The sequence below is a fragment of the Ambystoma mexicanum genome, chromosome 3q (genome assembly GCF_040938575.1).
Source record: "Ambystoma mexicanum isolate Mex_15411 chromosome 3q, UKY_AmexF1_1, whole genome shotgun sequence".
Classification (NCBI taxonomy): Eukaryota; Metazoa; Chordata; class Amphibia; order Caudata; family Ambystomatidae; genus Ambystoma; species Ambystoma mexicanum.
Window position 1 is genome coordinate 570,496,057 of NC_090926.1, and position 17,088 is coordinate 570,513,144.

At 45.9% G+C, this 17,088-nt stretch overlaps 1 protein-coding gene across 1 annotated transcript in view; it reads left to right on the plus strand.

The window, feature by feature from the left end:
- The window catches only part of ETF1 (eukaryotic translation termination factor 1), a 257,735-nt gene extending 242,766 nt beyond the window's left edge, over positions 1-14,969 (plus strand). Inside the window, exon 11 of the mRNA XM_069654342.1 lies at positions 12,841-14,969. Coding sequence (XP_069510443.1) covers positions 12,841-12,923 — 83 coding nt within the window. The 3' untranslated portion in view covers positions 12,924-14,969. The remainder of the gene's footprint in view (positions 1-12,840) is intronic.
- The last annotated feature ends 2,119 nt before the right edge of the window (positions 14,970-17,088 follow it).

Sequence of the window (17,088 nt, forward strand, 5' to 3'; positions counted from 1 at the left end):
TTATTGGGTGTCTCTTCTTCCCTTTCTCTTCTCCTGTAGAACCCCAAAGGTTAAACCTCTCACCTTAGGTAAGTGAACGCCGAGCTCTCCATCTGCTTCGGGGCAGGGTGCCGTAACCAGTTTCTTCACTGGATAAGGGTGCAGGCCTCTTGACCTCAGAGGACTGCTGTCCGTCGTTTACTGCACGAACGGTAAGTTCCGAGTATTTCAAATGTCTTAAAGTCTTTTGTAGTGATGTCTCTTGTTTTGCAGGGTTCCGGCGATGGCGGATGACGGGCTGAAGTCAGTTGAGGATGGAACCCGTGTGAGGAATATGTCTTTAAACGCACCTTCTTTTGTCTTTCAGATGCCGGAATGCAGTGCGAAGACCTCCGGAGCACGCGAAGAGTAGGTAAGCCTTTGTCTTTCAGATGCCGGAATGCAGCGCGAGGCGTTGGTGACAGCCGATGGACCAGGTAAGAGAAGCGCTGTCACTGAAGACCGTAGTGCTAACCTGTTCTTTCTTGTCTTTATAGGTGTTGCTGAAGACTGGATTCAGGATGGTAAGCCTTTTTCCCTTAGGCCCAGGATCAGATGCAGAAGACACGATGAGCGTTCTGCTGCAGAGGATGCAGAATAACGCAAAGCAAGATTCATCCATCGGGTGTGGTTTAAATAGCCTCCTGTAGTGCTTAGGTGTCTCCTTCCACAGCCTCGCCTAGGTAAGAAAAGAGTTCCTGCTTTCCAGAAGAGTTCCAGTGTTCTGAACCTAGGGAGTGGCTCCTGCCCCACCCAACAGGAAAAGTAGTCCCAAACAGAAGAGGATCAGGGGCTCAACTGGCAGGTAAGTAAGCAGCATGGTCTGCTGCTGGTAAGTCCACCCAAGCATTATGAGCCCGGCGCTTCCAGCGCTGGGACTGGGCATATTTATGAGCCTGGTGCCACTGGCGCCAGGACAGGGTCCAAAAGGTCCCAATTGGGACTGGTTGGCACTCGGAACCTGGGTTATGGGTCTGCTTCCAAGGGAGTTGGGTAAGTCTTCTGCTTTTGGAAGCAGAGATCATGACACACCAAATGACCCGAAGATTCGGGTCCCTTCCCATGCATCACCGGTCGGGGGCCGGCTAACATCCTTTCTTCCAGCATGGGAGGGAATATCAGACCGCTGGGTACCATCAACCATAGCCCGCGGCTACTGTATAGAATTCAACTGCTCCCTGACGTACAGACCCCCAAGGGGACGACGCCTGTCACCAGAACACCTCGCCATCCTTCTTCAAGAAGTGGACCAGCTACTAGAAAAAGGAGCTATAGAAGTTGTGCCTCTATCGCACGTAACAAAAGGTATTTATTCAGTGTACTTCCTTGTACCCAAAAAGGATTTAACCATGCGCCCTGTACTAGATCTGCGCCCAGCGAACAAATTTGTAAAACCTCAAATTTCGTATGGTGACATTACAGGAAGTAATCCCCCTGTTATCACAAGGGGATTACATGACAACACTGGACATGAAAGATGCATACTTTCATATTTTAATGTTGCCAGCGCACAGAAAATACCTCGGGTTCATGATTGAGGGCAAACACTATCAGTTCAGAGTGCTACCCTTCGGCATAGTGTCGGCGCCAAGAGTATTAACGAAAGTACTGGCAGTGGCAGCGGCCCACCTGCGCAGGTTTTCCACCCCAGTATACCCTTACCTCAACGATTGGCTCATAACAGGGGATTCTTACGAGACCTGCTTCTCAAATACCCAAAAGACTGTAGACCTTTTGTTCCAACTGGGCTTCTCCATCAACGAGAAGAAGTCCAGCCTAGAACCCAGCCAAATCGAACAATTCCTAGGGGCTCTAATTCGAACAAAGGACGGCCTCGTCTTCCCATCCAACGTGAGGGTCCAAAATATGCTGTTTCAGATCCCTCAATGTGGCCGGTCGAGAGGTGACGGTGCGCAAAGCAATGCGTTTGCTGGGAATGATGGCGTCATGTATGTGTTTGGTACCTCAGGCGAGACTGCGCATGCGTCCAATGGAAGAGTGGCTCAACAGCCAGTGTTGTCAGGCCAGCGGACAATGGGACGATCTAGTGCTGGTCTCGCAGGCCTTGGTTCTCTCGCTACGGTGGTGGTCGAAGGAAAACCTTGTCATAGGGAAACCATGCGCCACCCCCGCAGTGGAGGCCACTCCAACCACAGACGCATCCCTCGCAGGATGGGGGGCTCACCTATCCCATCAGACTGCACACAGAGTTGGGACTCAGAGTGTAGCATCCAAACACATAAACTTGCTGGAACTATTGGTCTTCAAAGCACTGAAGGCTTTTCAGGCACACCTGCAAGGGAAGACGGTGATGGTCCTCAGACAGCACCACAGCTATGTGCTATCTGAACCAACAAGGGGGCAATCACTCTCTAGGACTGTCCAGGCTGTCCCAGAACATCTGGAAGTGGGCTCTCAAACACATGTTCCTGTTGTCACAGCATGTACCAGGGGAACTTCATCTGCTAGCAGATGAACTCAGCAGAGACTACCCTCTACCCGCAGAATACGAATGGCGGTTACATGAAGACATTGTCTTTGACGTCTTCACACAATGGGGATTCCCAGAAATGGATCTCTTCGCAACTCTGGAGAACTCCCAATGCCAAGATTACGCCTCCAGGTTCCCCCCAGAACCAATCCATGGGGAACGGTCCATCGATACCATGGTCGGGGAAATTTGTTTACGCTTCGACCCCCACCACCCCTGCCCACCCAAGATTCCCCTTCTCAACAAGATAGTGCACAAGATGCACCAGGAACCAGTTGTCATGATACTAGTGGCCCCTATGTTGGCCCGGCAGCCATGGTTCAGTCACCTGATGGAGATGTCTGTCTCCACCGGTGAAACTACCCTGCCCGTACAACATTCTGTCACAGGACAAGGGCAAGACACTACACCCAGGCCCACAGACCATGAACCTAGCAGCATGGCTCCTGAGATCATAGAATTTGGTCATTTACAGCTCCCGCAGAGATGCATGGACATTCTCAAAGAAGATAGAAAGCCTAACACTTGTCACTGTTACTCGAGCAAGTGGAAAAGATTTGTCATATGGTGTAGAAATAACCCGGTTGACTGCTCTCCCACACGCACATTGTTCTCTACCTGACTCGCCTACTAGGCTCAGGATTAGTGTTTAATTCTATTAAGGTTCATTTGGCTGCACTTTCCGCATACACCACTTGTCAACTTAGTGTTGTGGTGGAAAGTCCCAGTTATTAAGGCCTTCATGGAAGGAGTTAAAATAATACACCCTCCCATAGCTAACCCAGCTCCCGGATGGGACCTAAATGTGGTACTAACCAGGCTCATGGGCTCACTCTTTGAACCCATGCACAAAGCAACACTTCAGGACCTCACCCTTAAAACTGCTTTTCTAATCACTTACTCTTCTGATGGAGGTGATAGCTAACAACAAGCGCTATCTATTCTAGACCCCTTTGTAACAGTTCACAAAGATAAGGTAGTTCTATACACACACCCTAGGTTTGCACCTAAATTCATTTCTAAGTTCCATGTGAACCAATCTCGAACTACCAACGTTCTTTCAAAACCCTTCAAACTTGGGAGAAAAAAGCCTGCATACACGGAAGGGCGCAGAGCAGTGATGTTTTATATGGAAAGAACTAGACCACTGAGAAAGACTAATCAGTTCTTTGTCTCGGTGGCAGCAGGAAGAGAGGGAGATGCAGCTTCAAAATCCACTATATCTAGATGGATCGTACAATGCATTACCCTCTGTTTCTCTCTTGCTAAGAGAACTACCCTTAAGCCAAGAGCTCACTCGACTCGAGGCACTGGGGCTTCCGTAGCATTCATTGCAAATGTCCCTCTTGAGTCCATTTGCAAAGTGGCAACCTGGAGTTCTGTATACACCTTTACAAAACACTACTGTCTAGATGCCCACTCTAGATCTGATTCACAGGTGGGACAAGCAGTATTAAGACACCTTTTCTCTACTGTTCCTTCTCACAACCCACCTCGAACTCCGGGTACTGCTCACTAGTCTATGCACAGCATGTGATTCTAAGCAGATTAACAAACATCAGAAGACAATGCATTACTTACAACCATCAGAAATGCTTTTAAGGTATCTGCTTAGATTCACATGCGCCCACCCTTCCTCCCCGCTCGGATGGAAGGAACATAGACCTCCTTTATCTCTTTTTTTTGTACTCGCTCACGTCTATAAGGCTCCCTCAGGGCAGAAAAAATACAGGGGGACCTCGACGCGTGAGGGATTGTGGGTACACTGCACGTCACTATAGGGATAGTGTTAGACACGCCTTGTCGACGTCCCCTTTTCGACTACTCAAAACAAAATGCAATACTCCGCAGTGACCACTGGATGTCGGACTATGCACAGCATGTGAATCTAAGCAGATACAACCATCAAATGCTTTTATGGTAAGTAATGCATTGTCATATGCCTAGGTTTCACATTACAATATCGGTATGGGGAGACATAGCTATGTTTGAGGGTCCTGTATATTGGGCGAGAGGCATAGGTTTCACAATACAATATGGGTGTGGGGAAGCGCGCCTACATTTGAGAGTCCTGTATAGTGGGAGAGGGGCCTAGGATTCGCACCAGTCGGTTTGCCAGTATAATGGGCAGATCTGTGAAATACACCTAGATTTGCAATCGCAGTATAGATATGATATGATTGGATATTTATAACACGCTTAATACCCAGAGGTTTCTAAGCGCAGACCCGGGCATCGAACCTGTGGTGCTCCGTGTCTTGCTTCCAAGGCGAGCATGTTGCCCGTGAGCTATCCCCCGAGACAATAGGGAGAGGCCTAGGTTTCGTATAATATCTATGAAACTGTGAAAAATGGTTACTACCATATCAGTTGATGCTGGTTGACGGCGGTCAGTTCCCCATATGGCGTGTCTGGGCACTGGAGGCGGCGGCTGCTGCTGGTTTGCAGTTTGGATTATCCCTATACAACCACCTCGTTGTTGGCTGTTGATGGGGGGGGGGGGGGGGGGGGCGGTCGCAGTATGTCTCTGCTCCCGGGGATTTGTGTGGGGTGCACTGTTGGTCCTTCTCGAAGTTTAGTGCGTTGAGCTAAAGCTAGGTTGAGGGCACGGAGTACTTGTTTGTCTGTGGCACTGGGGGAGAAGTTAGTTGGTAGTTTAGGCTTGCTTTAGGTTAGTGGGTGGCTGCTTTCCCTGCTGACAGCTGCATACACTGTCTGGAGCTGCTACTGTAGGAGCCGCCCTTTGCCTTGGGGCCCTTAACCGCAGGGGCTGCAACGGCCATAGGACTGCCCTGGGATGGTGTGTTAAGAGCAGCAACTAACCAATTTAACCAATTGGGAGAGGGGCCGGGGCTGATGGGGAAGAGGGATGAGTGGAGATTAAAATGCACATGGAGCGCAGAAATGTGTAACAATTTGTGGAGGATGACAAACCCTCCCAGTTCCTGTCTCATCCAGACCGCAAGGATTGTGAAATCTACCTTTGTTTATCCAAGCGCACCGTCGTGGATCGTCACAGTAGGTTGGCGACGTGACTCAACGCCAAGGCCTCTACCCCGTGTGGCAAGCCGGGGCATGCCTCACTCAGGACCGGCAGGTCCCAGGAGTGGGCTTCAAAGACCTTTGAGGGTTCTCCATCCGTGGGGGCCCAAGACCAGGCCAATCACTGCAAGTCCGTTTCCGTCTGGGTTTGCAGCGCAAGCGCACCCACAACGAGCAGGGCACGCTTATCTTCACCCTCTGAATCCATCTCAAGTCATCGCCCCAGCTCCTCCTCGAAGAGTAAATCTGCTATCCCATGGAAACTACAGGAAAAGACCTAGGCGCAGGGTAAGGTGTCCGACCTGCACCTGAAGGTCCAGGTGGTCCAGGCAAAGTTATCCTCTTCGATCGAGCTGGTGGCGGCTGCCCTCTCGAAGGGGCTGACCTGGTCCAGGGGACCCGGACGGCACCCAGGTGGGAGGCTTCGGCCAAGCCAGGGGAGAAGACACCAGAGAAGAGGATGCCATCCCTGAGAGTGACCCCTCGGGAAGCAAAAAGGGGTTAGAGGGGCAGAGTGGAGGCCTCTACCATGCTCCAGGGCACGGGCATTTCTTCAAACTAAGAGGATATGGTGGCCGTTCACACGGTCCCAGAGGATATGGGGAACGATGGCGGTAACAGGGCGGGGGGAGAGGAGGGGAGGTGGTGACTACAGGAATGCTGACTAAGTGGGCTCTGGGCCCAGCAAGCCCACTCCTCCTGCCACCAACACCTCCCAGGGAGGTATCACTGGACATCCTTTCAACTCTCCATATGCTGGTGTCGGAGATCCAGAAGAGGATGCTGACTGCACCCCTGGTGCCAGCCCCTGTGGCACCAGGCCCCCCACAAAGAGGAAACAGCAACCTACACCGCCACACGTGCCCTCCCCTCTTGGGATACAGGGACAGACATAGTGACGACTGACACGGATGACAACAGCAGCGTTTCCCTGCCGCTGACCACTTCTCCCTGGGATGAAGTGGGATTGTTCCACGCCATGGTCGCCCGCGCCTCTGAGCTCTTCCAGCTGACTCCAGAAGAGACCTAGAAGGAAGGTTTCCTTTATCAACGCCAAGCAGGCCAAGAGGAAGATCATTCTGTCGGTGCCTCTCCTGGACGATGTTTGGGATGAGGGCCTGGTGCTGATGAAACCCAGCGACAGCCCCAGCGAAGAGGGAGAGACTGGAGAAAAAGTACTGTATGCTGGAGTCCGCACCAAAGTGCTTACGGTCGCAGCCCTCCCCTCTTCAGCCTCTGTTCCCCTGGACAGTGAGGGGAAGAAGTTTGACGCCATGGGTAGGAAGGTGATGTACTCTGTGGCAACGATGGTCAAGGCAGCGAATGCTCTTGCAATCCTGCCCAGATACGACATGGAGCTGTGGTATAAGATGACCCCCACATTTCTCTGACAAGTGGGTCGAGGTGCTAGAAATCATCCAAGAGGGCGAGGTGGCATCGGACCATCCCATCACCGTAGCCATGGACATCGTGGACACAGGGTTCCAACAGATGGGGGAATAGTGTATGCCTCATTCATCGTGGCTGGTTGAAAGCCACCAACCTTCACCAGGAAGTTCAGATGAGGGTCCTGGACATGCCTTTCGACTGGGACAATCTCTTTGCGAAGGCCGTCGACAAATGGTTGCAAGCCATCTAGACCGACAGACAGCCCGGGCCCTTGGCACGCTCCAGCAACATCGTCCTTACTTTCGTGCCTGTGTAGGGAGATCTGGCAGATCGTCGAAGGGGTTCGGCGGGGATCATCCTCGTACCACCAACCCTCCTGTTCCATGACCCAGGAAGCCTACAGAGGTAGTTGCAAGGCTTTTGGGGGTGGCCGACATCGCTCCAAAGGCGGCACGCCGGCCCCGAAGCAGGATTGTGCCAACCATGTCTGGCACCCACCCACCCACCCCGGTGAGGGAATGGCCGGCTGGTGGGTTCGCCAGAGAGTGGGAAAAGATCTCCACCGAACGATGTGTGCTGGACGCTCTCGCCCACTGACACACTCTAGAATTCCAGCATAAGTGTTGGCGGATACCACCGGATACCACCGGTGGTCCAAAGGGTTGATGGAGCTGGTTCCAAAGCGACTTCAGGGCTCCGGAGTCTACTCCAGATACTACTTGTTAAAAAAATAATGAACGTAAGAATTGCTAGTGTTACGCAAGTATTGATGTTAGTAACCCTGTGGGAGACTACACAACCCTTGTCCTCTTGGTATTAGGTAACCCACATATTCGTATAGGCCTGCACTACACAAGTTGGTAGTGTGACTTAGCAGCCAGGCTTGTCTCAAGAGGGGTAAATGTAAGCTGTAGCAATGAAATCCACCAATACAAGTAGCCAAGTAATACACTCTGTTTCGTTATAAATAATTTAAGTTTTTAAATGACCATTCTTTAAAAAGGGCAATATGTAGCAATCAAATACACGTTAAAGTACTTGTTCAGAATCAACATGATAGTAGATACTCTCTAGAGATACTTCTTACACCCTGAGGTGACTTCACTAATTAGGACAGTAATTGCATTTATAGATCACTAGTACACTTTGTAAATTCTGAGGTTTGTAGAAGGGAAACGTGAAGGAAAAGGGTTACAGGTTCGCAGAGCATGTGAGCACTTTAAATCTTCCAGTGAAGTCTGGTTTTAAACCAATATTGCTGGGAAAGGTTTTTATCTAATGTATCGCCTATGAGGGACAATAAGTACCAAAGTCAAATGGAATAGAGTCTGCAGGGAGCCAGGACAGCCAAAGTCAATTGGAGCGAGGTCTATGGAGCTGAGGCACTACTTGGATAGTAAAAGGCTTGCACAAAGTTTGTTGAAGAAAAATCACTGTAGGGTCACAAGCTGTTAGACTTGTGGAGGGTAGAGCTGAAATAAACTCTAGCAAAGCAGCTACTGCAAGTCTCGACTGAGCAGAGCAAGGTACAGACACTGAGGTAAGTACCCCACGTCAGAACAGTACCTTTGGTTGGAAGAAAAGTGGTCCAGCTGTCTTCTGTCCTATTGCAGCGATGCAGAACCTGTGTTCCTGAGCCTCAGTCATCGGGACAGGAGGGAGGACGTCTGGAAACTCTTTCTGGATCAGCAGCACTTTGCAGTTTCAGCACCCAGTAAACGGCACCACCGGGAATCTTGGATACCGGTGGGGCTTCCTTCACATTTTGAGTCCTTCTAGAGGGCCCTAAGGATACTACTGAGTTGTTGGCCGGATCAGACTTTGCACTAGACTATGGATTTCTCAATCCCTGGCACTCTGTTTCTACAGCAGCAAAGAAGTACAACCAATAGGGGAATGAGTTTCTCTGGGTTAGTTGGTCCCACTAACCCAAGGAAAAAAGTCCTCCCTTCTGGAGCTTCTCTTGTCGCTTTAGAAAAAGGAGTTTCAGCGCAGCAACAGGGCTTCACCGGGCAGATAAACGGTCCAGGAGAGGATTAAGCAAGTGTTCACGATTTCTTCAGGATGTTCTTCCTAGTGGTCGACTCTGCATCTAGTCCCAAAACCCTTGCCTTTTAAGCAGGTTTCTCCCATTCATGTACAGCCTCGCTGTCACTCAAACAGCAGGGTGGCTGTCGTGCAAGGACAGCTAGCCAATCAGGACTGGGTGTATGCATGCATTCCTAAAGACAAATGACTAGAGTTTCGGGAACCTCCCTCGTTTCCCACCCTGCCCGACAAGCTGGAGCTAGAGGTGGGGTTCAACAATGAATCCCGCCAAAGACAAAACTAACCAAGGGACCAATCCTGGTTTGGGGTGCAGAGTAAATCTCAAGAAGGACCTTACAAACAAGATATGGCGAAAAAAGACTGGGCCATTTTGACAAAATGGGCACCCACAAGTGCAATACTGCAGCTGAGGTTTCAGCCTGTGGTAAAAACACAAAATGGTAGGAAAATTGAAACCACCGCCCCAGCCATTAATTGTATTAAGGGTAACCTAAAAAATGTTACTTGAGAAGGTAGACAAAGGGGATACTAAGTAACCCCTCTAGCACTCTATGTAAGACCTTGTGTGCTGGGTCTACAAAGAAAAAAAGGTAAGTGAAGTCAATTTCACTTCACTTTACTACTCCTGGAAACAGTACTTTATGCAAGAGAAGGTAGTTAAATATTGTCAGAAATCCAAAGGACTTCTCTGACACTGCACTGAGGGTGCTGTGTGTCAAAATGCAAAAAAATGCCTATGGAGTTTGCCAGACTCAAAAACCAAAAGGAACAGATTTCAAATCAGAGAAATATGAGTGGGGGAAAAAGGTCTTGCTCTCTCCAGGATAAAAATGTTAAGTCCTAAAGTCCAGCAAAAGAGCTGGGGGTCTCAAAGGTCAAAGGGAATTAACACAGAAATGAGAATTCTCGCTAACACCTACCTAGAATAGATGTCTCATTCTTTAAAAGTGTCCTTTAGGTGTAGCTGACCTTGGTATGCATGGTGCAATCCTCAATTAGTGTAAAATGTTCTTACTGATCTTTGACTGTGTTCCACTGAGCTGAAAGGTAAGTGAAATTGTATATTCTGATTCTTCTGCATCTGCTTAGTCGCATGCTGTGCATATAATCCGGCATCTAGTGGTAATCGCAGAGTATTGCATCTTGTCTTTCAAGGATTGAATAGGGATGTTGACATGGGCCTACTTGTAACACTATCCCTAACGTGACGTGTAGTTTACCCACAATCCCTCACGCGTTGTGGTCCCTCAGATTGTTTTTTTCCAACCAGTTAGCTGGTCGCCTTATGCAGAGCTCAAAAATTGCTAAAATATATTTTTGTCCACGACCTCCAGTAGTTTTAATATTTGTCTATTTTTCTCCGACTGTTGGGTAAGATTTTCACAGAACTGGTAAATCTTCCTGACCTGGGTCAACCCCAGAACATTTAGCTTTATTAGTGGGATATTTTTCCTTAATACCCCAGTGAGTGGGAACTTTTTTCCACACTGACAGAATCTTAAACTCTTTTTATGGGTGTCATTTTTTTGACACTCCATAGTCTTTTTAAAGTTATCCTCTTTAACAACTTATTGGCAAGAAGTGCCTGTTGCTGGGTTGCCCTAGGGGATCCCCTTTTAACTTTCTCTGGCTAAACCTGTGAGAACTACAGTTCCCAAGGGTATAAAGGATCTTTGGATCCCTTTTTTAGATTTTAACGGTGAGACCAGCACCCACACCTTATGTGGAGTGCTGCAGAGATACAGAGTATCCCTTTTCTCATTTTAAATGTAACAATCAGGTTACAAAGACAAACTTGGCTTTAATGGCTGGTGACAGTAAACCTTTGTATTCATTTGGTGCACCTTTACCACAGGCTGTTTCCACAGCCCCGGTAAAGGCACCCATCAGTGCCCATTTTATCAAAATGTCCTGGTCTTTTTTTTTTTTTTGTTGTTGACATTTTAGCATTTCTTGTTCTTTCTTGGTCCTTTCCATCCAGGGCAGGAAAATAGAACCCTAGGCCCCGCTCTCCCTACTGTGTAGGCCTGGCTGGAGTGCCGAGGCCACGTGGTCGACAGTCGACCCTAGTACCAGCTTCCGAAATCTGCATTGGTCTTCAGCGTTGGTTCTGAAGTAGTTGTCGGTGTTGGGACAGTTTTTTTCTTAAGTCCAATTTATATAAATGTATTTATACACAAATATGTTTCAAGCAGTTCTTAAAAAGCAGTAATTAGCTGTAACAATAATCCCAAGCTAGGATTAAAGCAGGTGAGTAATTCATTCATGTGTTACACATGTTCCAGCACCCGGAGGTGACATTGAGGGCAGTATAAAATTTATATAGTATCACCTTTGCAATATTGAGCTTTTAAGGAAGGAACGGTTAAGGTTAAATCAGAACAGACTGATGGGTTATAAGAACAGTTAGACTCCCTGCATCCCTTTGGGAGACTGTATTATGCCAGCATTAAAGTGTTCAACATTTACAACCTGTAAGGGAATAGGCACTGCCTAAGCCAATAGGTTCAGAAGGAGGCCTTTAGGGAGCCAGGACAGCCAAAGTCAGTGGGTAAAGTCAAAGTTCTGATGCCCTTATAAATGTTCTTAAATAGTCAGTGTTCAAAAGCAAAATCACAGCAACTCGAGGAGCCACCTTTGGAAACCGAAGCTGTAAGGCCAATGCAGATAAGTGGAGGTCAACTTAGTGTAGGGTTAAATCGCTCTCCCAAAGATGGGAAGCACCCCAAGTTGCAAAAGGGCAGTAGACCCTTGTTCCTAGTCCTTGGTCGTGGTGACGAAAGGGAAGACATCTGGCAGGCTCCTGCGGCAGCACTCGAGTGAGAGAGGGACTCGGCAGCAATGGATTTCCGTCGATTCAGCTGCTCTGTGGTTTTGGTGCCTTTTTCTCAGCGCCAATTAACGAAAAGCTCTGATTAGGATGTCCCCTCCGGTTGCTGGAACATGTGTAACACATTAATGAATTACTCACCTGCTTTATTCACTTCTTGAATTGAAACCTACCTTGGGATTGTTACAGATAATTACACACAAATATATGTAAAGCATTCTTCAAAAAGCAGTAAATACATGTATATAACTTTGTTTAATTGGATTCTTGTTTTACTGATTTCATTGTACAGCTTACCCCTCTTAAGATAAGCCTGGCAGCTCAGTCACATTAACAACTTGTGTAGTACAGGCCTATATTAAAAGGTGGGTTACCTAATACCAAGAGATGTCTTGTGTAGTCGCACACCAATTAGACTGCACAAATTCTTACCCAACAAGGTCTATGCTTTGGTCTGAACTTTAAAATAGTTTTGTGTTTATATGATCTGTGATTGAAATTATTTCCCCTCAAGATTTATCTGGGCCTACTTGTATTTAAAACATTTATTTTTACAATACATAGTGTTTTATTTGGACCACTTGTATTACAATGTATTTGTACTAATTCTACAGCCCTCTCACCCTCCTAAAATAAGGCTGGCTGCTCAGTCTACGCTACCATGAACGCAGGTGGTACAGCCTTATATTAAGAGTGAAGTCTTGTACTGTCTCAGTTGAATGGTTTTACTAAGCCCTTCGTTGGACTTCAGAAAAACTGTCCTAACAGTATCTCCTTTACAAAACCTGGTTTTGCTGTGCCCAACATGTTTCAGCTCTGACTTGCAGCCAGGAAATTCTAGATCTCTGGAGGAGGGAGACCAAACTCTACCAGTGCAAGTCATTGTAGTAAACTTGCACCCAAGACTAGGTTGTAGCATAAGAAAATATGGCTTATTCCTTTATGACCGCATCCTTTTAGCTGATTATGCCCTATACATGACCCTCAATTCATCTTTTCTTTATTTTTTTTCTTCATATAGGTATCTTGAGGTACCGAGTTGATTTTCAGGGAATGGACTACACGGTGGGAGAGGATGAATTGTTTGACCTTGATGACTACTAGGTAGTTGATCTGCCTCTGGCAACATGTGCCTCACCCTCCAGCATCCAACCCAAGGAGCAAGCCCATGGTGGAAAACAAAATAGATCCCTGCCTTAGAATTGGAACATTTCCAGAACTTGATCTTGAAGCATTGGACCTGAACGAATAATCTATTCTCTGATTTGTCAAGGTTTCGGTGCTACAGTAAATTACCAAGTTCAAAAATGCCACTTTGGATTCATTTAACTTGATCTAGAAGCATTGGATGTGAAACCATTTGATATGTCAGTGTCTGCAACACTTAACTACTACATTCCCAAATGCCATTTAGGATTAATTTAAAAGAATCCCAATTTTTTTTACTTTTACTTGACAGTGAAATTGGTTGCTCTTGTATTTTATGAAAATGACTTTTTAACTTCATACAGAGGCAAAACACCCAAGGATCGACTAGTTTTTCATTTTACTTTGTAGAGTCAATTGCTGTTTAGCAGTGGCCCATTTACTTGGCATCCTCCTTTCAGATAACACACAAATGATGAATATTGATACATTGGAACAACCCTTAAAATAAAGTCTGGTTAATGTTGGGGAGCAACATACGCAAATTTATCTACCAAGGTAATCAATTAACAGAATGTGGCTTCAAAACGTGCTCACCAAAGGCTTGTTTTTCATCTATTTTGCATTTATCCTACTAGTTATTGAAAACTTAATTGATTTCCATGACTATTGAGACCTGTTTGGGTGTGGGGGTGGAACTAAATATCATTTGCGCAACCTTTTTCAGTTATGTGAAAAATAAAGAGTGGTCCTCTTTTTAAACTTTAATTTCCCTATTAAGGGATTTCTTTCTTTAGGGCTGAAAAGACATTGATTTACCAGTGCACCCTTAATCCTTGAAAAACTAGCCGGATTTATGCAAGAATGAACGTGCGCAAGTGTGATTAAACTTTTACTGATGTCATGGTTTGGAGTCTCCTACCATTGTAACTTACCACATTTAGAAGTTATAGCAGGGGAAGTGGGGGCGGACATCTTTGGTGCCAAGGAATTGACTAGATTGATCAAGCAGTTGGCCCTAACTTTCCCATGCCTATCTAGTCTAGCTGTAGGACTGAATTATATTTATGCTGAATCTACCCTTCTGCAACCTTTTGTAATGCCGGATGCGGCATAAAAGTGAAGAAATGTAAAACTGGGCAACCTTAACCAAATGGACATAGACAGTTGAAGTTAAGGGGAATCAAATCTCATTGTTCCATAGACCGCCATGCACCACTGACTTTTTCAATTGAGGTTCATGGACTTGCTGATGAACACCTTTTTGATATTTTGGTGCCTAGAACTGTTTCTTACTGACAATTTATTTTCTAAATCAGTCAGAAACTGCTTCTTGTCCAAGAATCCTGTCTCACTTGAATGAAGGGAGTATGTCTTAAAACGTAAGGTTTCGAGTTGTCACACTAATTTCTAAAATGTTTAGGGTCCAAAATTACTATTTGTCAATGCGAGTTAGATACATATTTGTACCCTTTATTTTATAATCCAATAGCATTGAATGTTGGCAAAATGTGCACAACACATGTAATTACATGAGTATTTAAAAATAAACATTTGCCTTTTTGACGTGCTGTTAGCAAAAAGTAAGTTTACTTGCATAAAAGCAGAGCTTTTGGACTCTGCCATTGTAAATGGGTCTAATGTCATATGTTAAGACCAGAGATTGGATGTAAATTTACATTTTTGAATATAATGCTGCTTGTTTCACCTGATACATTTAGGGTATGCAACTTCTTTTTGTAGTTTTTATGTTTACTATTTAAGTTTGGAAATGATGCCAAAATTTTGTATTTCTTTAATCAATGTGTTCTCTTCAGTGGCACATCTTATACATACATTATATAGCTATATACATATATGTGTATATACATAAAACATGATGGGAGGGGTAAGATGCCTAGTATTTGCATACTATATAGCCTCTACTGAAAAATCCCAAGCAATGATATCTTGGTGTTGTGATGTACAGAAATGGAGAAGAGTATTAAACCATATTTAAGAGTATACAGTGAGTCTTTGTTTTTTCTCTAGCTGTTTTCTTCCTATGTTCACAACAGAATATTCACTTGTCTTCAATTTTACAGATAAGTTTAGACGAAATTTAGTGTTTACTTTGTCTGCCATAAAATAGTTGATTAGACATTGAACATTGGCCCTGCTGCCCTTCCCTGTTGACGAGCAAATGTGTGCAATCTGGCCTCCTATTATAGAAATTGGTATGCAGGATAAAAGTCCAGAATTTCCAGAATGTTATACTTTGTTTGCATAATGAATCTGTTCAGATTGTCATGCTGTGTAACCTGCCACTTAGCAGTTGACCTTTTAATTTTTCAGTTGTACTCAAAATTTAAAATGCCAGTCTACAAAGATACATCGGTAACCTGATCTCGAATACCTGACTACCACCCACAATGCAAGTAGGCTGCCTGTGCATGTTTTTCCTCAGAGCCAGTCAATGACCCCTTCAATTAGATTTGGTAACCTGCATTGCCCCTTAATGGAATTGAGAAACAAGTTCCAGATAAAGGCAAAAAGCAATACTTTTTTGAGAACAGAGAAGGACTTGTAGTTTGCATGTATTTTATGATTTTTCTATCCTTTCTCCCCAAACTGGTTGGGTATGCCTGCTGTTAGGAAAGATTTTCTTTTTGCAACTTTGCCTGCATGGTTTCCTATGGAACCTCATTCTTATTGCTCAGTCTTTATCCTGTTCTGACTTTTTGAAGTGAAACCTCCAGCTTCACTTCTCAGCTTCTGCTCACATGGTATGGGGCAACTGACCAGTCCTTAAGACTATCTGTCTTGGGGAAACCTTCCCTTTTTAATTCTTGTACTTTTATATTGCACATATCGTACAATGCAGTGCAATGGGGATACTTTTGTATCATCGTATCTCTTTACATGTAGGATATTTGGTTACATTTAGGTGTCTGAAGACTAGTGGCAGCAGTTACATTCTTAGTTTTTGCATTATTTCTGCAGTACACATTCGGGTTTACCATGTATGGCTACTAAACATGGCTAGTGGCCTAAAATGTCAGTGCCACAAGATTTTTGCGTGCTCTTTGGCCTGGGGACCAATTCCGTTGGTGACGGTGCACAGTACAAATAGCTTTAACATTTAACATACAATAATTTGTCCATATTGTAGTTTGGCCTTCTTCCTGCCCTCTCGGGTCTGGAAAGTCTTATAATGCCATGCACTTGCCTGAAAAACTACAGCTTTCGCTAGCTAGTGAGACTTTGTGCAGGGCCCAGGAAGGGGGCTGGAACTATCTGGTTCCTGTCCACATCCTTGGTGCCAGAAATCCTACTTCAGGGTTGCATGTGAAACCAGTAGTTGTCCCTGATCGGACAACTACTGGCTATTTGAATGGTACAGAGCCTTGCCATTGAGAGGTGCAGACTTGATTCCAGCTCAGACTTTGGATAAGTGGACGAATTCTGCAGCTATTCTTCGGAGCTAATTTGGAGGCAACAATCCCTTTAAGATAAGCCTGCTAAAGATCTGAAAACTAATCCTGAAGTGGCCCAGCATCACTTCCTGTATCCTGCCCAGTGAAGCCTTGCTCATATGCCTGATCTCCAAAGACCCTGACCGGTGCTTCAGTTCTTGGACTGGTGTGGCCAACTAGTTTTGATGCCTTTTCAAGGATCCAGTCTTTCAGAGCGTTCGGAAGTGTCCCTGCATTGCCTGGTGGACTGACATGCTCTCTTGTGGGCTAAATCTCCAGAAGCTTCGCTGTTGCATGTTCACATCTGAAACCTTGGTGGCTGCCAGCTTGTGTTACAAGTCTCCTTCTCCCACAACTTCTGCTTCCCACCTTCAAGGCAACCTGTACTGGAGCAGCTGCTGTGACCGTGACTGCAAGGACGTCTGTCGCCTGCAAACTTATCGGTGCTGAAAGTAGTCTCCCACCATCCTGTGAAGTGTCTTGAGGGGGCCTGCATCGCTGGATTCTGCATTTCTTTTCCAAAAAAGGGTTGCGTCTTTGTTGGGGAGTTTTCCTAAAGTCCATTTGGACGAAATGAGGGACTATCGATAATGACTGTCTTACTGCTTTATACGATTAAAATTGGGCCTGTGCTGACATGTGGGATTGAGATGGGGGGCATGGTTTCA